Source organism: Falco rusticolus, chromosome 1 (assembly GCF_015220075.1).
Source record: "Falco rusticolus isolate bFalRus1 chromosome 1, bFalRus1.pri, whole genome shotgun sequence".
In the NCBI taxonomy this organism is placed as follows: Eukaryota; Metazoa; Chordata; class Aves; order Falconiformes; family Falconidae; genus Falco; species Falco rusticolus.
The window spans coordinates 102057019-102079083 of NC_051187.1; the positions used below are offsets into that span (position 1 = coordinate 102057019).

General features: G+C 42.7%; 1 protein-coding gene across 4 annotated transcripts in view; it reads left to right on the forward strand.

Moving 5' to 3' along the window:
* Positions 1–3716: 3716 nt before the first annotated feature.
* The window catches only part of ANKRD17 (ankyrin repeat domain 17), a 94620-nt gene continuing 76271 nt past the window's right edge, over positions 3717–22065 (forward strand). For 3 of the 4 annotated variants that reach the window (XM_037392134.1, XM_037392154.1, XM_037392144.1), the window contains exon 1: positions 3717–4312. In XM_037392134.1, the coding sequence (XP_037248031.1) occupies positions 3929–4312 (384 nt within the window). In that variant the 5' untranslated portion in view covers positions 3717–3928. The remainder of the gene's footprint in view (positions 4313–22065) is intronic. The other variant, XM_037392169.1, reaches the window with a different exon arrangement.

The window sequence follows — 22065 nt, forward strand, 5'->3', positions numbered from 1 at the left end:
CACTTCTTTTCACCCTTTTTTCTCTCCAGCCCTAAAATGATAATTTAAAAAATTCTGATTATCATTCAGGAGCTCCGAGGGTGAAAAAATACCTAAGAAATAAGAGCCGAGTGTGAGCAGAACGTGTTTAGGACTGCTGGATGGCATGGCACAGAGCACAGGTGGGCTGAATTAGCTGATCTGTACAAACGAGGAGGGACAGTGTCCACGTGTAAAATCAGGGCAGAAGGGCAGGTGGAGGCAAAAGTCAGACTTAGGAGGTGTGAAAATACACGTTACGTGTGCATGTGTGTGTGTTGGAGGGGTTACTAAAACTCAAACCAAGAATAACTTTTTTCAGTTCCTGTATTAGTTATAATTGCAAACAAAACTCAATATCCCTGCTTCCTGACTTTGATGATGATACTTCTTTCAGTAACTGAAAGCAGATCCATACAGATAATTACACGACAGCACAGGTTTAAAAGTCAGTTGTCCTGCAGAACCTTTAAAGCTTCTGGCACACGCGAAACAGTTCCTGAAAGCATTCACTGAATTCACACCTCAGCTTTTCCCACTATTCATACTGAGTGCTCGGTAAAGTGATCAGTAACCAGAAGGGAACTGAATAAATACTGAAGTAGGAGTCACAGATCAAAGGGATAACGAAGGATTATTACTTTTCTCAAGATTTCCTGCAGCTTTATGCTAGTGAAAAACCTAAATGTCCAAAGTTAATCAACTTCACAGGCTCACAAAAGTAAATGTATCTGTTCAGTATTGCTTCCCTGACTTTCCTACACTGACTTTCCATTGCTATGTAATCCATTACCTAAGAGCCCTGTATACAGAAAACAGCTTTGGGTCATGCAACCATATGGAAACTGGGCTACAAAAGAAATAATTGTCTTAATTATTTACTATTTCATGACAAGCCTGTCTTGATGATTATCATGGTATCTACAAGACTGTGTTATTTTGGGTTTCTCAAATCTAAAGTGCTGTTACGTAACCTCAAGAAGTTTCACGCCTTCCCATGGCGTTCTCTTGTTCAAACCATCACAACATTGCTGCCTGACTTTCGTTTACCAGCTTTTGCCTATGACAAAAACAAAGCTTATAAGCCCAATGAATCTAACACTAAACTTCTCTAAAGACCGCAAGTTCTTTTATTTCTGTCGTGTTCACAAAAGGCTCAAACTAGTAAGGGTAGTAGGGAGCGCAGGTATAAACTGTATGTTTTTAAAATGGAGGAAAACCACTTACTCTACACTGCAAGATTAGAAGGAGCAACTCTGATCAGAACAGAGGTCATCATCATAAAAGAAACTGAACAAATAGTCTCAGATAGGCTGTGCTGCCTGTGCCAACAAAAGTGGTTTTGTAACTACTCCATCTGATTCAGGGCTTAGGAATACAATGCAGAGGGATAAAATAATACGTTTGCTTTCATTAGCAAGAAACTGGATGGCTCAAAATACCCTTTTCAAGCCTAACAACTTCAATGGATACCTGAAGTAATGTGCAAACATTGTGGCCCAGTATTAAAACACAGATTTTGACACAGTCTGACTGAGTATTACTGCAGCCCCAGCTCAGCAGTGGACTGACCCTTTGATGCCATTTCCCAACTTTACGCTACACCGGAAAGGGACAGAGAGGGCAACTCCTTGCCAGCAGCTCAAAGGGTAAAAATCCAGTCCTGCAACCACCCTTCTTGAACTCAAGCAGGTGCATTTGGTGCATTTGGACAGTCTGTTCCTCTGCCAGGCTGCTTGTACAGCCAAAGAAATCGAAGACACATTTTGTTTGAGGAAGTCAGTCACATCTTGGAACAAACGATGAAGACTAGGTCACTTTTCCAGGTCTGCCACTTGAAAAAAATGACATCCTTTTCACACCCACACCACAAAACTCAGGTGGTAAGGCTGAGGTTACCAATGTTAACCTACAATTCTGTTTTCTGCTTGTTGTGATTACCACAAATAACAAATGCTTAATTTGTCCCTGCATCTCAATACAAATCAGTAAAAAGCAATGCATTTGCCACAAGATAACAAAAGCATTCTTCTCACTGATCTGCTGTCATGCACCTCGCTCTGTTTTGAGATTTTTGTGCAGTCATACCAGGAAGCAGTAGGCAGGTGGCCAGAACATTCCATTTACTCCTCCTGGATCACATGAAGAGGTATTTACAAAGGTATTGTTCAGTTTAGACCTCATACCTGAAGATTAGAGGTTAAGAACCAGTTATAAAAGGATGACTTAAAAATAATGTAACTTAATAGTGGGGCTGTTACCGCTAATGCAGGCCTTTTATTAAGAACATACAGAGGCATGCAATAAGAGGTAAGTTTGGGTGGGAGGTAAGAAAGATGAAAATTTGGGGGGAAAACGGTGCAGGCTTGCTTTTGTGATCAGCACTAGTTCTTTGAGAGTTTTTTTTTGCAGCAATGTTTCATTTCAGAGGTGCTGCAGACACAACTGGTGCTTTCCAACATTCTCCAAGTAAGACAAAACACAACTTAAGAGTAATCAAGGACAAACTCTTAGTACATTTTGTACAAGACAGCAGACAACTTAATCAAAAAGGACAAGCTCTTGGTACAATCTTTGCTATATTTCTGTAAAATGTAACTGGAATAGACACAATCGGCTTGAAACACCAATTCCAAAAGATCAGTAGGGTGGCAGCACATTAGAGCCATCACTGATCTTTACAATCGTGCATTTCTTGGTTTTCCTTGCTGATTTTCATCAGGCCTTCACAAAAAAAGAAAATAAGAAACCCATTCCTTCAGTGAGCATGTGTTGACTGCCTATACTTAACTGCCATGAGGCTTTTGTTACTGCAGGACCTGACCTGCATCAATGGAGGAGAGTGTTCTTCCAGCCAAAAACCATCGGAGCATTGATGTCCCAAGCACAATTTAGGGATAAAAGTCTGGGGCACGGGGCCTGAGGGAGGAAATGGGGTAGAGCAACAGTTAAAGGATGTAATTAAAGTGTATGGTCAAAGTGACACAGGCACCTTGTTGTTTCATTACTTATTTAGTGACAGTCCACCAACATTCTTTTAAAACAGGGCCTCGGAGCTTGCCTTTGAATACACGGTGCCCAGCGAGTGCACCCGTATGAAAGAACACGGCTTGCAACCGGAAATCAGTCCGCTGTGGTTTTGGGGTGGCAGCGTGCTAAGGCCTCAACGGGCGCTGGCCGCCGCCCGGGGGGGGTTACCGAACAGGCAGAACCCTCCGCAGCGAGCGGGGCTGGAGGAGGCCCGGACCCAGCCTCTCCCGGCCTTCAGTCTGACGAAGTAACTGACCGCCAAGGCCGCAACCGCAGGAGCGGCCTGCCCGCCGCCGCGCTCCGGCCGAGGCCACCCTGCCGCACTACTGCCTCCCGTAGCCGGGCCCTGACCCCCGCCGGCCGCCTCCCTCGCTCGGGAGATGCCCGGCCCCGGCCTTGGCCGGGGCCAGGGCCACCACAGGGGCGGAGCGGAGCGAAGGCGGCGGGCGAGGCCAGGCTGAGGCAAGGCGAGGCGAGGAGGGAAGCGGCCACACGGCGCCGCCGCGGCGGGTGATGACGTCACGGGCACTTCCGGCGCCGGGGCGGTGACCGAGGCACGCACGGAAGGGCTCGCCGCCAGAAGGGTGCCGCGACGGAGCGGGCGCGGGGCGGCGCGGGGTGCGCGGCGCGGGGCCGAGCCGAGCCGAGCTGAGGCCGGCGGCGGCGAGCGGGGGCGGGCGGGCGTAGGGTGGCGGTGGCTGTTGCAGCGGGAGAGGCGCCCGCTGCTGCCGCTGCTGAGAGGCGGCGGCGACGACAAGTATCGCGAGAGGTGGCGCGGCGCCGGCGCTAGAGGTGACCGAGACAGCGGCGGCGGCCCCCGGTGCCTCCTCCTCCTCCTTCCTCACCGGGCGCCGGCGCTGAGCGAGGCAGATCGGCGGCCATGGAGAAGGCGGCCGGCGCGGCGGCCGCGGAGGGAGGTGGCGGCGGCGGCGGTGGTGGTGGTGGTGGTGGTGGCGGCGGCGGGGACGCTGGGAGCGCCACGGCGGGGCCCGGTCCCCCGGAGGGGCTGAACGGCGGCGCCGGTAACTCGCCACCGTCGTGCCCGCCCGGGGCGGCGGCGGCGGCGCCGCGGGGGCTGGTGCGGGTGTGCGACCTGCTACTGAAGAAGAAGGCGCCGGCGAAGGCGAAGCGGGGCGGGCGGGCCGGCCGGCCGGCCAGCAGCAGCGAGAGCGGCGGCGGCGGCAGCGAGAGCAGCAACAACGGCAGCGAGGAAGAGGAGGAGGAGGAAGACGAGGAGGAGGAAGAAGAAGAGGAGGTCTCCGAGGTACCGCGGGGACGGGGAGGCGGGGGGGGGGGGTGGGGGGGCAGGCCACGGGGACGGGGCTGCTCCGCCTGGTGTCGGGGGCGTGGGGTGGGGAGGCCTCGGTGGCGGGGGGTGGGTGGCCGGGCGGCTCCGCGGGTTGCCCTACTGCTCCGGTTTCATAATTGCTGCCGCCGCCGCCTCCCCCGCCTCCCGCGGGGCCCTGCCGCAGAGGCAGGAAGGGGGCAGCACCGCGCCGCCCCGGGGCGGCCTCGTGGCGGGGCGGGTCCGGGCTCCGGGGCACGGCGGGGCGACACGGCTGGGCTGGCGGGGGGCCCCGCGCACCTCCCGCCTCAGGGCAGGCGGCGGCCCCGGTGCCCGCCCGGCGGGTGTGTGCGGGGGGGCCTGTGTGCCCCCGGGGGAGGGGCTTGGCGGGGGGGCCCGGGGGCTGCCCGGGGGCCTCAGCCTCGCCGCCTGTCGGCGCGGGCGGTGGGTGGCGGCGAAGGGGAAGGCCCCAGAAATGTTGCAGGTGGCTCGGCCAGGCCGCGCTTGGGGCCTGCCTGCATGTGCCGTGCTGCAGCTCGGTGCCGGGAGCGGCGGAGCTGCGGGTGGGAAGGGCTGCCCGTGTTCCCCGGGCTGGGCTGCGGCTGTGGGCCAGAGGCCGAGGCTCCTGGGGAGCTGTGAATAGACCATCCTGAAGGAAAGCAGGTGAAGATGCAGCTAGAGTGAAGGCTGCCCTCCGGCCCTGGGCCTCCTGCTCTCCTTGCACACCTCTCTGAACCTGCAGCAGCCACGGCTGCCATGTAACGCTGACACTGGCACTAGGAACTATTACTAACTTGCTCTTCTTTACAGTTAGGTTTTTCAGGTAGGTATCGCTGGAAAAGGCCAAGCAAGACTTGAAGTCCCTTTCTTACTTGCATACATAGTTACACAGCATTGCTTTGCTGAGGGATTTTAATTCTGTAGCCCTCTAAACCAAATACTAATGCTTTTTTTCAAGTGGCTTCAAAAAAGTCCACTTAAAGTTTGTAAGCTTTTCTGTGAACTTTATTTCTAAGTGGTTTGGCTTTTAAGTGGTATATCTACTTTTGTGTTAGAATTAAAACAAGCAGGAAGGAAGACTCTGATACATTTAAGGAAGGGCTGGGCTAAGGCAGTGATAGGTTTTTCAACGGTTCACAAGTACTCTGAATTTTATTTCTGTGGAAATTGATACAAGAGGCATTTTATCCAACTTCTATGAGATAAACTGCATGCGATTGTGTGTCCCAGTTAACAAGTATTGACACCTGGCATTTTGTTTTTACAGTGTTTTATTTTTAGGAAAGTGAAGATCACTGTGTAGTTTTTGAGGTTGTAAGACTTGTGAGATAGGCAGCCGTGGTTACGTGCTGAGCTGTGCTATCTAGTAGTCCTACAGATACTTGAAGAATTCTCTTACTCTCTTAACAGTCCCCTGATTTCTGCTATGGCAGTGTGTGGTGAAGGGATGAGGGCCTTTTAATGACTTAGCAGATGGACAGGTCTATAGTTAAGCGTTGAGATCAGTTGTATGTGACTGCAATCTTCAACAGTGTGTGTAAAGTGAGACTTGGTGGCCAAACCATAGGCAGATATGCTTTGTGGTCCACAGCCATCCTTCCAAATAGTTCCTTATAGTGATAGCTCTCAAATGGTATAGTGTGCATGGTGTGACAAGAAAGGTAGAGACAATCTAGGAATGTATGTACTAGGTGAGGTGAGCCTTTGCCTGCGTGCTGTGCCTTACAGAACCACAGGTACCCATTTAATATGTTTTGAGACTTGCAGAGAGATGAAAAAGCAAATGGTCATTAAACTATCATGAGACAGCAGAAGAATTTTTGACTTTTTTTTTGACAGAATGATATATGCTGTAGATACTGATAGCTGGGAAGGGTAGTTTTGGCATCTGGAAGCTTCCCTGATGTTTTCTTCTTAATCATAGTAAGTGAAGGCTTTCCCAGTTTGGGTGGTCTGGGATTAAATATTAAGCAGGGGTAAGTGATAAGCAAGTTAATACTCTGTTTATTAAGTTCAGGACAGCACACATTTTGCCATGTATCAGTTTCATTTATAATAACTCTCTTGATCATTCAGGTTGCTTGCAGACAACTGTTCCAGTCTTTCCTCTGCTGACTTAAGGATGAAATGATGCAGCTTGTAGAATATGCACAGCTGAAATCACAGTTTTTAGTAATGTGAACTTGAGGATGGCCTGCTTAATGGAGCAGAGGATCTCACTTCAAAGTAGTTCCCAACAGCTCCTGGGGAGGAAATGTTTTGACTGTTCTCAGCAAAAAGGAGTTGTCCTTGTCTGAAAGCAACCTGGTGTTTTAATTTTGGCTTTTGGTAGTGTTTTTTTTTTTTTTTTTTTTAGGGGCGGGGAGTTTGTTTGTACTATAGGATTTTTATTTTGGGTTTAATTTTTTTTTTTATTAGTCAGACTTACTTGAGATGTGCATAGCTTGTGTGGCTTTCAGCATTTGGATTGTGGTCTTCTGAGCATTGGCAGTCTGGAAGGCACTTAAGATGAAAAACACAAAGAAATCTAAGTTTATGGTTTTTCTGTAAATGGAAACTATTGTGGAAACACTGTGTAAGATGGTGTTCCCTCCCAGCCGTTCTGTTCATTATCTCTGTTAACTTAAGACAGTTTGTCTTAGGCTATTTTTTGCCCTTCCCATGCTTAATACATTAAGACTTCCCTAATCTCTGAAGCCGAGGTACTTCTGAGTACTTTTACTGAGGCAGCTTCTAAAATATCAGGAGCACAGTAGCAACAAGTCAAAAGACTTATAATTGGAAACCTGGCAGATACTAAATCACAAAAACCCCATGAGTGGAAAGACATTGTTTGGCTCAGTTGCTGCTGAGCTGATGGGATGGAATAAAAAGTTGTAATCAGATGTTTTCATCTCAGTCTGTTCTAAACTCTGTTAGATCTCAGTGTGGAAGCACAGGCACTGGATAGAGCTTTGGGAGAAGTTAAATTGAAATTTCATACGAACAACTTAATGAGCTCCTACTACAGTGTTCATGGCAACCTCCAAGTTGCCTTTTGAAATTGCAGCAAGTTGCTGTTTGCCAAAAAACGCAAGAGTCTAGGTAGCACGGTCCAGTATTCTCTTTAAATGGCAAATTACCTTTTCCCTAACCACCAGTTAATAAAGAAATGACAATTCTTTTCAGAACACAGAAAGAGGTATCTTAAGGTAAAAGAAAAACTACAGTAGAAGTTATGTACCAGGGGAGGCCAGCTTGAATGCTTTCTAACAGAATTCTGGTCTTAGTTTATGAATGATCACATACAACAAGCAAATTTGTTTGGTTTTCACAGAGGTAGTCTCATAAGCTGTTTAAGGAGCTGCGTTGGTGAATAGGACTGCAATGGCACTTAGGTTGGGTGATAACTGATGGGGAGTGTGCATTCAGGCAAAAACTGGGTAGGTGCAGTGATACGGAAAATTTAATCACTTCACAGATGTTTAAGGGTGAGACGAAGGTGCATCTCTGTTGTTGATTAGAATGGTATGAGGATTGTTACTGAAGAAGACTTTATGTTTGTGGGCCATTTTATTCGTTGCATCCCTAGTGGGAAGCTGCTTTTTACTTTTTAGTGGGGCTTTGCAAAGTGTACCTGCCACCCCTCATTTAGCATGGTTTACAATATGTGAAACAAAAATGAAGTAAAATGCCTGTCAGATTTGTGCTTTAGGTCAAGTCAAAGGTCTGTTTTAGCTGCTTTAAAAGAATGATTTTCAGGACCTAAGATAAAAAAAGGAAAAAAAAAAAATGGCAGGGTGGGAGCAGGTTGGACAAATGAAAGCTGGCATATAATGTGAAGCTTGAGAACATTATTACTGTTTGGGAATTTTTTATTGGTGAAAACATGGTTTAGCCTTTCCTCTGAACAGGCTTAGATTAAAAAACTAATGTGCAGGTTTCCTGAATGTGTTCTTCTATATACTGAATTTATTAAACATTTTCCTTCAATGAACAGTGAAATAGTGCAAAAAAAAGGGCAAATCCTAATATCAAGCTGCTTCTGAAGATCTGATGTCCAGAGTGCATTAAAGCTTCTCTTACTAAACGTGGAAAGGTTTAATTGTATAATAAAAACTGTTTACAAGCTTATTTCAAGTCTTTGAAAACTACAGGATGTTTGCTGCTGGCAGTGAATTTTGTAATTGCTTTTCCTAATATCATATCCATTTTAAGAGTTTAAGTTCAGTTTTCTCCATCAGCAAAACATCTCGTGATGATTAGATGTAGATCATTCTTGGTGCTTTAATTTTTTGACTGGTACAGTTTGTTACTGGATTCTCATACAAGGTGCAAATTAGCTTTCCTAAACATAATCCTATAACATTAACTATAGCTGAAAGTGCTGCCCTGTGCAAAGGATGTTTTTGAGATGTTTTGGCTGCTGCTTAAGCATTCTTGGTTTTACTTGGGCCTTGTAGCTGCTGTAAATAAAAGTTCATTTTTGTTTTTTCAGCTGCAACTGAATTAGTAATTGAACTGAACTAATAAGATGAAGTAAATAAAACAACAAAAGGCCACAGGTCCTCTAAGATTTCTTCCTGCTGAAGCAGCTACTCTTGACTTCTTTAGCTTCAGATATGTGTTAGAATCTGAAAATTTGGGTTTACTGATGTGATTTCAAGAGCATCACAGGCATATAGTTGTAATAATTAAGCTGTTAAAGCCTTTTACAATTTAAGTGTTAAAGGAAGCTATTGGTTTGACACAATTTATTTTATAAGTTTTTAAACCCAACCGTCTTAATTAGAATCCTGGAATAAGGCCTTTAGGTTCTGCAGGGCTGCTAAAGAGCCAGTATGTCTTGCTTGTCCGCTGTATCTCTGTACTACCATTACTTTCACCTCCTTGTGTCTTCAAATACATGACTGGACATGCAACTAATTGGGTTCTGTCCTTATTAGGGTATGACATCCTGATGTACAGTTCAGTCTGCGTTCTGCTACGTTGTTTATGCTGTAATTCTCTTCTTTCTGTCTGTCTTTGGCAGTTTTTTGCCTGTAGGGTTTTGTTTCTTCCCTTCAAAAGCAGAATTAATAGTGAAGTCCCTTAGGAAAAAAACAACTAAACTTGTTTAAAACCAAAGGTGACTTCAGCATTTTCCTCATTGGTATAGTTACTGCAATTGGTATTATATATGTAGTTGCTTGGTATAGCAGTAGTTACATCAGTTGAACGGATGTGACTGAAAAAACAGGTGAGCCACAGCAGGGTCCGTGTCAGAATTCTTTTCCATCTCTAGAAAGAACCTTATGACACTTCAGAGACGCCAGTTCTCACCTCTATTAGGTGCTCCCAACACAAAGCCTGCTCTTACAGAAAATCTTGTGTGAGGGATATGGTGAGTATGGTGTAATATAACTGCCAACAGTTAGCTTCCATTAGTAGTCTCTGAAGATGAGTAGAATTACAGATTGCCTGGAAGCGTGTAAAGGATGTTTCTCAAAAATGCCTGAAATAACAGGGCTGATGGTGCTGTTGGTAGGTGAATCTCACAGCCACGTTTCTCTGTAGTGCAACCTGCTGTAGCTGACCCCAGGAAGCATTAGCCAAAAATGTTGCTTAATATCTCTCCCATCCTTAACTGTTCCCTTAGCCTAGGTTCCAGCAAAATCTGTTTGGAAAACTGGAATAACTATTTGGCTGGCTTGGCTTCTCCCTGCTAACCACCTTTCAATCATTATTGGCATCACCCTGTAGATGATAACTAGCATATGCCCCCTTATCTAAGAGAGTTATGTTACTAGAATTCATGTGCTGGTTAGGAGATGGAGTGTGCTGTTAACTGGCAGAGGTGGTAAGCAAAGATTAAGTAGCGTCTTTATGTGCGTGGCAGAGTCTAGGTATGCAGAGCTGATAAATGGTGTCTGGTTAGACCTAGTACATATGAAAAAAAAATCTTACAGGTGTTTTTTTTGTCTGTTCTACTTAATTGAAGTTATTAGTTGAATATTTGGGCTTTAAAAAGAAGCCCCCTGCATACAACTACTGTGGGAGTTGGAGTTAGGTATTGGTGGTGCCATGTGAATTTGTTTACTTCCTCAGATATTTCTTCAGGAAATGTCCTTAAAAACATAATTCCTGTGTGCAGGCTGGAGCCAAACACCCCATATTTTAAGCTAGTAATTTAGTTCTTTAAAGAGCATGATTTCTCTGGAAGAGACTTAGCTGAGGGAGTTTCCTCATCTGTCAGTTTTGAAGGGAAATAGGATTATGTATGTTTGGTTTTTTTCTCTATCTTTGTTTTTAAAGCAAAACTATTTGTGCTTATTTAGGATATAGCTGATTTGGAAATTGGATTTAGGAATTGAAAAATCAGTGCTGCAGGTCTGAGATAAGTAAGAAGGCTTTGTTTCTGAAGTTAAAGAAACAAGCCCTTTTAACTTTGTGTTTTAAAAAAAAATATTACATAAATGTGGTATTAGTGTGTTAGGCCATTTGAGCAGAATCTGTAGCTGCCTTGGTAGACATCGTGCTTTTTTTTGTGAAATGATGTGCTTCCAGTTTCTTGATGGCATGGCAACTCAGGTGACTAAGTTGAAATAACATCTCAAAGATGTGCTGTATCTTTAAAGATTCTGTACCGACAGAGGACTTTTTGTCACATCAGTAACTTGATGTTTTGAGAAAGAATACTAATTGTGTGGGTGGGGGAAGGACTTAATGTAGCAAACTGCTTGGGTAGGGTCACTTACCAGCATGTGAACTTGGCGGGGCGGTGGGGAAGAGTCTTCCTTAACGTGTGGTTAGCCTTACCAGTGAATGTAAATGTGTCTTGGTGTTGGTGTATGAATTCTGATGACCTCTCTGCAGTCATTGTACAGTTTCAACAGGAATGTTTGGAGAAAAATAATAATACATGCTTGACCAATGAAGGGCAGCATTTCCTCTCTGTTTTCACTAAGCAGTTAGTGCTTTGTGTTAATCGGTACTCAGAGATGTTACCTCAGTATTCCAGATGTTTTTCAGTCACATTTTCCCCCTGTATACAATCCTAAACTCATAACTCTCTGAAGAGCTACAGTCATGTGGAGGTATTACTTAACTGTTGTGTCACCTTATTTTTACATTAGGTAGTAGCTGTATACCAAGCTAAAAATTGGCCACGAAACCAAGCATGTCTTTAATATATCTTTTGTTTGTGCTTGCAGTATTTTCTTTTAGGCTGAATGTTGTAATTAAGATTTTGTTTGCCTTACCCAAAGCAGTTTTTGACCGATCCAAATTACTGGTGTTTGATCTGCAGGTGTTTTTCTTCTGTATTTTTGCTGAATCTTCAAGTCTTAGGAGTATAATGGTGTATTCTAGGAAATGAGCTGAAGTAAACCTTGATTTTATTTTTTTTCCCTGCCCGACCCCAATATCTTAGGTCTTTGTGGTGTTAATCAAGAATGTGTCCAAATACACAGCTGTTCAGATGCTAGAAAGCAGAGCTAGAAAGAAATTCGGAGTATTAAGAAGTGATGAAATGTTGCTATTTAGAATATCAGTTTGGGGTTTTGGCTTCCATTCTCCTCAAGTTCAACTTGAAACAGTCAAAAAAGAAGAATCTAGACACTTAACTTTTAGGTTAAAAATAAAGGCATCTTTTACACAGTAATGTGTCTTCTTGCTGCTAAGGAGGCAAGCTTATATTTGAGCTCAGGTTTGTTTCCCCTTGTCTTAATGTTGTTTCTAAGCCTGTACATCTGTCCTTTGCAGACACTGTTTTGTGGATTACAGCCTCTGCGGAAGGGGGAATGTGTGAAACCTCTCTCTCTAGGGCAGGGAGTGATTCAGAGATAAGAGGAGGAAGGTAGTTTTGATCCTCCCAGTTTTTCCCATACATGAAAATAGAACTGGAACACTTTGTTTAACAAGAAGCTGGACATTCCTACTATATCTGTATCTGGTGACTCACATGTTGTTCTGGAGCTTTACCATTTCAAAACTTCAGGTATTTTTTTCCTTCTGTTTAGTCTTGTCCTGAAATGTTTTGCCAGTGGAATTTTCCTTTTGAGGCTGTTCTGCAGGTGTGAATTGTTCTCTTCCACAAAATGGTGAACAATGCTTTAATGAAGCCTAAAATGTAAAGTCATTTTTTAAAGTCATTTTATGAGTTGGTTTTCTTTTTTCCCCTCAAGTGCTCATTGTTGTTCAGCCTCTTTGTTAATGTGGGTGCTAATCCTGCTGAAGTTGGGGGAATTGGCCTTGTAGGAAGGTTGCAGTAAGCACACTACTGCCAAAAAAAAAAAAAAAAAGGCATTTATTGCTCCTCCCGTCCACTTGGGAAATGATCTTGTTGAAAAAAACCTCAGCAACAGAAAAAGCGTGTTTACAGTTGATCAGTTCCTTGATCCATTTTGTCAGGCGGTCACACAAGAGCTTGTGCTGACACAGCGAAGAGCCAGGAACTTGGGCAGGGAGGAGGGATGAGGACTGCTTTTTTTGGTGGAACTATTCATTTAAATGCGTGTCAAACACTTGCATTGTCTTTGAGGACTCCAGTTGCCAAGAATGGTACAGATCTGTGAGAATTCTTGTATTAAAGGGTAAAGTAGTCTTCCTGATGCTTCCTTTGGATCTTCTATTTGAAAGTGGCTGGCGCAATCCTGGAAAGATAAATCCTGCAGAAATGTGGTGGTTTTTTTTTTTTTTTTTTTGCATGCAGTTTTAAAACTTGAAAGCTTCTTGATAAAATTGCCACTGACTTTTTCCTCTGGTATTTGTTAAGGTGCTTGAAAGTGGCGTATTAAGGATAGAGAGAAAGAGAGGAACAAAGCAGTATTTTCTCAAAATGTGTACTTTTTAGTGTCACCATTGCCACTTTTGCATCATTTAGTGCAGTGCAGCAAAGGAGTCGCTTTGTATGCTGGCTAGCATAAAATAAATAGTCACAAAGCACATCTGTGATCAGTACAGTAATGGTAATCCAAAAACCAAGCTAGTTTAAAGAAAAAGAGCACTTTCAATGTAACAGTCTGCTAGATAGATGAACATATGCCTTCTGTCCAGCTCAGTCACTAACAGAAGTGAAAGCTGGCATAACAGCATGATGGTATTTTTGTGAAGCATCAGCTTGATAAAGGATCTCCTCAGTGATAAATATAGCGGTAAACTTTATGTGCTAAATTTTGAAAAAAGGCTTTTCTGAAGCTTGCATGTGGGGGAAACGTTGATGCTTCTGTGTTAAATAGCTCTAAATGTGTCTTTTGAGTTGAGAAAATGTACTTGTGTCTTTGAGTTGAGGTGAGTTTTTAGAAACACATGAGGATGTGCATGGAAGTTGGCTTCTGGAGAAATACTTAGGATATGGGATGGCATCATGTGTTGAGTTGACCTGATAGGTTACCTCTACTAAGAAGAGGGAATCTCTTCCTCTGAGCTCTTCCCAGCTGCATGTTTACATTGCTTATGTTTTGGCAGCTCTCTGTGTAGCAGGTCATGGGCCTGTGACCTGTCTGAAAGGTAGTGAAGTGGGTACAAAGTGGGAAGGGAGAGAGAACTGTGTGGTATTTTCTGTTGGGTTGTTTTTTCTTCTGATTCTGGAACTGAGGTGTTCTGTCAGTGTGGGACAGCATTGCATGTTCTGCCAGCGTTGCCTTGTTCACCTCTGTGGGGCTTGGTATACTGAGCATTGATGAAACAGCTGTGCCAAGTGCAGCATTTGTTGTGAAAGTTGATATACATGCTAATTCCTCTGGTGCTTTGGAACTGTTGTGTGTTGTTCTGTCCCAGCATCCCTTAGTTAGGTCAGTGTATGGCCAAAACCACGGTTACGTTGCAAATGCCTGTGTCTTTGACAACTTTATCAACGTTACTGGTTTTGAAGAATTGTGTGAAGTAGTGCTACCCAGTAACCACTTTCTTGAGTGAGTCAGACTTAAAATAAGATTAGCAGTAGTACTCTTAATGAACTTCATTTTAAAAAAAAAAAAACAACTATTTTTACATCTAAAAAACCCTATGAAGATTTGAGAAAGGCAGATGTCTTTGGTACTGGCTTTCATTGTAATCCAGAGCTGGGTGTTGCAGAGTGTGCAGTCTTTCCAAACCATTGGAGTACTTGTTAGCAGAAATAACTTGAGCAGTTGACTTTGTAACAAAAGTATTGTGCACACAGTCTGGGACATATTTAATTTTTTTTTAAACTTTTTGTGACCTTCCAATGCATTTATTAAACTTTGTCATGGTAAAATAATTCCTTTAGGCTCTGTGTGTATGATTTAATTTAAATGCCAGTGGAGGGAGGGGGAAAGGTTCTGCTATGGGATAGAGGTACACATGTGGAAGAGCACCCCAACCTCAGCTGTCAGGGTGGTGAGTTGTCAGCTATGCTGTTGAAGACTGCTGAAGATTTTTTGATTTTTGGACTCTTGAAAGCCTTTAGAGTTAGTCTTGGGCTAAAATCAGACTCTGATTTTAGATCTCTAGATGGAGAGCATCTAGAATTGAGAAGGGCAGATGTTTGCAAGTTAATTGTTGCGTCTCTCTTCTGCTAATCTGAGATAAACCGAACCTATTTATTTCTGAAGACCCAACAAAGAAGAAATGGGGAACAGGATGTACTGAACTCCAGTGAACAGTGTTCATCTGGAGGTATTTCAATCTGGCCACTGGTTCAAGTATATTGATGGTAAATGCTGTGAGTTGTGCTGTGTGGTCCCCAGTCTGTCTTGATCCTCCAGGTAACTTCACATGAAACAAGAAGTGAACAAACTAATTAAAAGAATATAGAGAACATGAAAGTCTCTTGTTTTCATTCAGTTGTTGTATTTTTCCTTCAGTCTTTTCTAGTAGCTTGCTCTGTTAAATTCCAGGCTTGGTATTGCTGTCAATGAATGAAGTGGGTTTTCTAGCTGTTTTAGTCTGTGAACTTGAAGATGCCCGCTAAGTGACTGATTGAGAGCTTTGTAAAAGAAAGAAGCATGAAGTACATTGTTGTGGGTCCTGCTTGTTTCCATAACAGTTAGGATACATTTCAAAATCTGCTATTAACCAAGTCCAAATTCATTACGAACAGCCTATCTGAATGTAGCACTGCTGAAACAACTATCTGGTTTACAGCTGCGGAAAGGGAGACAAGGACATCATGATCCAGCAGAATCCTGGATTGGAATTTGATATAGGAATACTTTTTTTTAAAGCAGTATTCACTTAATTGGATTATTATGCGTAGAAGAAAGTGATGGGCTAGGCTGCTTAAAAAGGGGGAGGAGGCTGTTCTAGAAAGTGACTTTTTCTGATTGAAGGTTTTCTGAATCTGCAGGGACTGTGTTCGCACTTAAACTACTCTAGAACTTCCAGTGACTTCCAGCTGTTACCTGCAAAAAGTGCTTAATTTAAAACATTAGACAAAGTTGAATGTATGTTCATATACGCTTAATGATTGAACAACTGGAAATAAGGAACTATCCTCCTGCATGTTGTATTCAGGTTTTTTTGTTTACAGTTCTTGCATTATTATTTGTTCATTGTGTTCTGCGAGTGCACAGCTGAAATTGCTGAAAATACATTGTGTTGTGTTACAGCAGGCGTAAGAGAAAAGGTGTCTATATTTGGGAGCTTGCGTACCAATATTAACTAGGTGAAAACAAAGAGCAACTTCTCCTGAAGGAGGCATGTTCTCCTAATTGCAGATCAACTAGAGTGCACAGGTTGAGCATATGTTAGATGAGGATGGTTTTGACCTTGTTCTCAAATTGTCACATTGTAATGGGAAGATCTCTTGGGTTAGTACACATTTTAGAATTTGAGAGGGGTTAGTATGAATGTTGTTGGACTATACGTGACTCCTACATGTGAGAAATTATTATTCTGTCCAGAGGCTATTCACATGCTGCTTACATTATACATAGCTTTCCTGTCATCAGTATTTCCCATGTGGAATTAGGAAGGAATATATTTTAATTTATTTGAAGGAGGATCCGCCCTGTCCCAAATTGTTGTATTTTTTGAACATGTTCCCCATTTTACTTGTGTTTAGTCCAAAACCAGATTTCTTTAGTGCATTGAAAGTTCTTGGACTAAAGGCTTGGAACGTAGTATTACCCAGTGAAAACATGAACCACTTAAAGCAGAGGGCTTAAAGGAAGTTCTCTTACAGAAAGCTCCCCTCAGACAAAAAATTATGCCAGGAATCTTACACTTCTGATAAAAAAACCTTTTTAAAATGATTATATAATGCTGTGTTGTTTTGTCTCACTTTTACACCTTTGTGTATGTTGCATTTGAGTTTGTATTGGGCAGTTCTACCACAGCAAAACTGTAGGGGCTTCTGTAAGAGACAGAAAACTCACTGCATGAAGGCAAAGACAGAACGGTGGGGAATATGTCTCGAGGCGGTTTCTTTTTAACGATGTTCTAGTTTAGTTCATTTTCAGGGCAGTGCTATGGATGTGTAAAGATACTTGATTTCCTCCTTTTTCCATGCATAGACTTGCTTTCCGGAATTTAAATCAAAATAATAGGGCTGATGTAAGCACTCACTGGGGAAGAAGGCTCTTCACTGGTGAGAAGTGTTACTCTCACTCTGTGCAAGGATGCTGCTTACTTGCTAGACTGAAAAACTCTATTTAGCTGTCAGTTTCATTTAGGCATAGATGAAGACTTATTTCAGAAATATTTTTATATTGTGCATCTGCCTTCTGTTTAGAGATTGATTGTGGAAGAATAAGAGGCTGCTAATAGAATTCAAGACTATTAACTTATGACTCTTGACTGGAGTGTTGCAGTCTTACTTCAGATGGAGCTAGCTTTTGACATCCCTTGCCTTGGAGTTCCTGGAAAAAGTGCTCTGAGCTTGTATGTGCTGTTGGTGAATCCTTACAGTTGCCTTAGCTTCCTGGCATTATGTTGCTAACTTCTCTTTCAGTTGTTGTTTTATTGACCCTTGAAAGAGACATCTTCTATGAAATGCTAATGCACTGTGAATGTGCAAATCCCCCAGCTGTTACTGGGAGGAGATAATACCTGTTTAGAAGATAATACCTCTCTGGATGTGGAGTTGTCATCTTCCCTGATCCTGCCAGAACCTGATAGTTCATGCAAGCTGCCAAATATACTTTGCTAGCGTAGTGCTGCTGTTAAGGGAGGACAGATCTGAGGAGGGTAACGTGAAGGCAACTGGGCAGCGTTATTCCATCAGACAGGTCACAAACATCTGAGTCAGTTTTCAACAGTCAGTCTTGAAACCTTTTTAGTTTTATGCAGTCCTTTAAATTGAGATAAAAAGCTGAGGATGTGTTTATCTTGGTACTTTCAAAGGTAGCAAAGCACAGACTTTCAAAGTACAGTACTTTCAAGGATAGTAGTTTCCTTGGAGCTGTGGAAAACCCAGGTCTCAAGAATACCCTGTTAAGGCCTTGTAAGGATTAGAATTTCATCCTCTCCAGCTTTATATGCTTACTGTAATGAGTAATGCTAAATGAACAGAAAATACTGAATGTGGCAGCAAGGGTCTTGAATGCCTTGCCCTAGGCCAAGTGAAGAATATGCTGGACAGAAATGAAATAACCTGTCTTGGGAGAAAGCTTAGTTTTTGAGGGCAATAATCTTGGACAGTCGAAATGTTGTTAGGTAGTTGGTACAGAAGAAAAGTATGTGGGTTTGTTAATGGAGGTTTCCTTATCAATGGGAGGTAACGGAACTGAAAGAAGGGTGGTGTGATAGTAAGATGGGCAGCAAAGAATATCTTGTGATTGTGAAACTCGGAGAATGCTCCACTGCAGTTTTTAGCAGAGAAGTCTGAAATGCTCAGAAGGAGGCACTGAATTATAAGGATAAGGGAATAAAAAGAAATCGGAATAAAAATACATGTTAAAAACTGGTAGATTTTTACCAGGTTAAAGGCTATAATTTTTCAAGTGCCCCCACCCCAATAATAAAAATAAAAGGAAGAAAATAGACTTCTTTAATTTGAAATTCACTAAAGCACCAACCTGCAGGATGTTGGAACTTAGTCAGGCAGACCACTGCCAAGATGCAATTGCTGTAAGAAGTGAAGAAAAAGAAAACAACATACTGTATAAAAATGGGAAAAGCAGATGAAGGTTGTGACTTCAGATCGGTCCTGAGGTTTGGTTTTGGACTGACTTGATTTTATGTGATCACTAACCACTAAGGATCAAGAGTAAGGAGTTTGATGAATCTGGAGAGAGAAGCAGGAACAATAGGTTTAAAGCTCATTTTTTTGCACTGACATGGAACTAAGGGACCTTACAAAATGCACCAAGTGCTGACTGATGCAAACTGCTATGAAGTAGAGGTCATGCTTTTACGATACAGCAAGACTTTTTTACTAGAAAAAAAAACCCTAAATGGCAGAGAACAACATGTTTAGTGTCTTAGTGGTTATCTAAACTAGCTACTGATATGATAGTGATGAAAGTTACAGGCACAGGTGGGCATGTAGCTCCTAATGAAGGCTGGTAAATACTAGTGCATTATCTGAAGTGGTGTGTGTCCTTAAGGGCATCTGTTTGGGGAAACATTCAATTCTGACTTAGTTGTAGAGGGTTTTCAAAAACTCTGGTGAAGGACTTGGCTTAGTCCAGCAAAATGAATGTGAGTAGGAGTATCTTGCTCTAAAAAAAGGGAGAAAATGACCTAACACAAAGCTGAAAGCTCGTTTTAGCAGGAGGAGGGGGAGATGTACATTAGATGGTGGATAATTGTAGTGTGTCATTTTGACTTGTTTACCCGTTAGTGTGTGTCCCTGCTAGGTTAGGTTTCTTGCTTTTCTTTTTTTTCTTTTTCTTTTCCCTGTGCTGTTTTTAAGATGATTTTGGTGACTGCATATTCTTTAATACAGAATAGCTTCAGTAACTGCATCTGATTTTGAGGGACACAGGCTTCCTAGATTTTTACGTGGTCATTGCATTTAAAAGTGTTTTAGTGATGCCCTCCTGCAGCATCCAAGACAGAACAAAGAAAGTCCGGACTACAGAAAGTCATCCCTTCAGAGTTTGATGACTTGTAAAGACATTTGATTGATTTTTGTTGATTATTCTGTGGGTGGTTTCTTCTCTTGGACGTGTTTTTTGCTCTCCCCTTAAGCAGTAACAGGAGTGCTCTCCCAGTACTGGCAATAAAGCTCGGGACAGAATGTGTAATGGGCTGTGTTCCTAGGTGCTACACTGCCATGTCCACTGCACTACTGCTGCTAACTTGCATGTGCTTCTCACCCATGGAGTCGTTCAAACGCAGGTTTGAAGGAGCCTTTGGAAAAAGCTATCCGAATGTTACTTGCAGCATCGAATGTTTGTCTTTCATATAAAGAAATGCTTATGTATCTTATCATGGTTCTTTGTTTTGTGTTAGAAGAGGAAACTTGGTAATTTGAAAGGCTTAATGATGGAATTTTCCCCTTTGTGGAATAACTGACTTCTGATTTCATGGGTTTTCCTAATCCACGTGAAATGTCAATTGTCTTTGCAAGTGTATCCTGTTGTGTTCAACACGTTGAAATATATATTTTTTTTGTGTGAGAGATAGCTCAGTTTTCAAGGTATTTCATGTGACAGTGGGGTTTTTGCCTCTTGGATACTTGGAAAATCAGAATGTCACAAAATTTGGCTGGAAACTCACCCTGCTTTCTGGTCTTAAATGTCTCAAGAACTTTTTGATTCTTTCTGAAGTAATTTTGTTAGGACTCTCTACCTAACTGCTGGAAAGAGAAGGACTTGGGAAAGCCATGCTGAAGGGGATAACCAAGTGATACTTTGTACTGTATTGAAGGGCTATTCTCAACTTTTCTTTTTTTCCATCTCAAAATAATTTGTTTAGTAATGAATGCACTTCGTGGTTCTGCTGAATAAGGTGTTAGCATCCGCATGGGATGCAGTTTAAACAACCCAACCTTGACACTGCACTCTCTGACTCTGAAAAACACACACAAAAAAAGTGTGTTTATATGCTTTGGGACAGTTGGTGACCAGTACTGCTTGATCAGCTGTAAATAGATAACAATGTGCTTTTGTGATATAAGAGTGGGAATTGTCTGATCAATTGTTCAAATGCTTACATTTCTGGGTGCCAGAATCTGTCTCGGATCAATTGTTAAAAAGCTTGTGTTTCAGGGTGACGTAATCTGAGTGATGCTAGTTCAAAATTTGTGGTGGCCTGTGTGGTACGAAGAGGTGGAATGAAGAATCTTCTTAAAAGCTGTCCCCTAACTCTTGAGCATTTATAGGTCTGCTGTGTGCTTCATCTTGCATGAACTGTGGTGTTCTCCATTTGGTCAGATCACGTGCTTGCTACACTGGTGCTGTAGGGGAACATAGCATAGAGTAAACCAGCCTTGATTTGTACTCATCCCTGCTTTTGACTTTCTCAGAATACTCTCTAGGGATTTCATTTGGTCTAACACACTTCAGCATAGCTTGAAATAGGACTTTCTTCCCTCTGTTTTTGAGCAGTGACGTACCAAGTTTGTCTTCTCAAGCTGCACTTCAAATGTTTACTCTCCCACCTTCTGTGTGGGGAACATAAGGGCTTTTCTGTGTTTGAGGCTTACAGAATGTAAGGGACTGTAATGAGACAGTATAGTGGATGTGTGTGTGTTGTTTTAAGGTACCACTTTTTTTCAGAAGAAAAGGCTGCTTTTTAGTAGTGTCTAGTCATAGGTGAAAGTACTGACTATATCATGCCATTCAGAGTAAGGCAAAAGAAAGATAATGAGGTTTGAAATAGAAGCTGAGATGTTTCAAAAGAGGTAGCTGTTTTTTTCCTAAACAGCTAGTTCAAGTAATTCATAGAGATGGACTTGAAAGCAAGGAAGAAATGCATTTGTGTTCACCTGTGCAAAGCTTGAAGATACATTTCCTGATGTGTGTTTAAACCCAAAATGGCACAGTAGGAATATTAAAGATTAAGTAATCACAGACATCTAAATATTTTTGGTTGGTTATTTTTTCTTCAGATACCTCTCTCTCTTGCAGTAAAAGAATGGAAGCGTGTATGAAAGCCTTTATGTTCTACTGAAGATCTGGTAGCAACGTCAAGTAGCGTTGGGAATGGGTTTTTTGGAGTGTGGTATTCCACGCTCATAAATGTTTTTTACATTAAGTAGTGGATGTCATTTGACAAGCCAGTTTCTTTTTAAGCCTTCAGCAAAGGGCTGCAGATGCAGGTGGGCTGGGAGAGGGGAGATGAGGGAACAGGGGCACAAAGGGGATTACAGTATTGAGATTTTGAGTGTGAAAGCAAAGAAAGTGTGTGGTGAGTGTGACTTACTTTCAGTGGAGTATCTAGCTGGTTAGGTTCGCTGCCCTCATTGCTCACATGTAGCACCCAGCTGCTCATGGTGTTTCTGATGGTGTAACACAGCTTGAGAAGCTCCAAATGATTTTTTTCAGTTACAGTTTTATAAAGGAAGTTATGTTGTTGCAGAGAGAACTCTGTCTCCCAAGTGAGCTGAGAAATGGTTCAGCTCTTGAGGTGAGTTCGTTTCTCCTGAAAAGTCTTGTACCTGATTTGTAAAAAATGGACAAGATGATGCCGTTCAGCTTGCTTTACGTGGAACAGACAGCTTCTTTTGTTCCTGTGTTATGCTGTCTTTCCATTGGAAAATGTAATCAGTGTTGGCTTAGGTAAAGTGTCTTAATCTCAGCAGAGAGTTGAGTGTTTAATGCTTTTTTTGGTGTGTGTCATATAAGGTATCTCTTAATGCTATCTGATGCTTGGAAGACTGAATAACTAGTCTTTTGAGACATGAGTGCTATGTGGGAGGT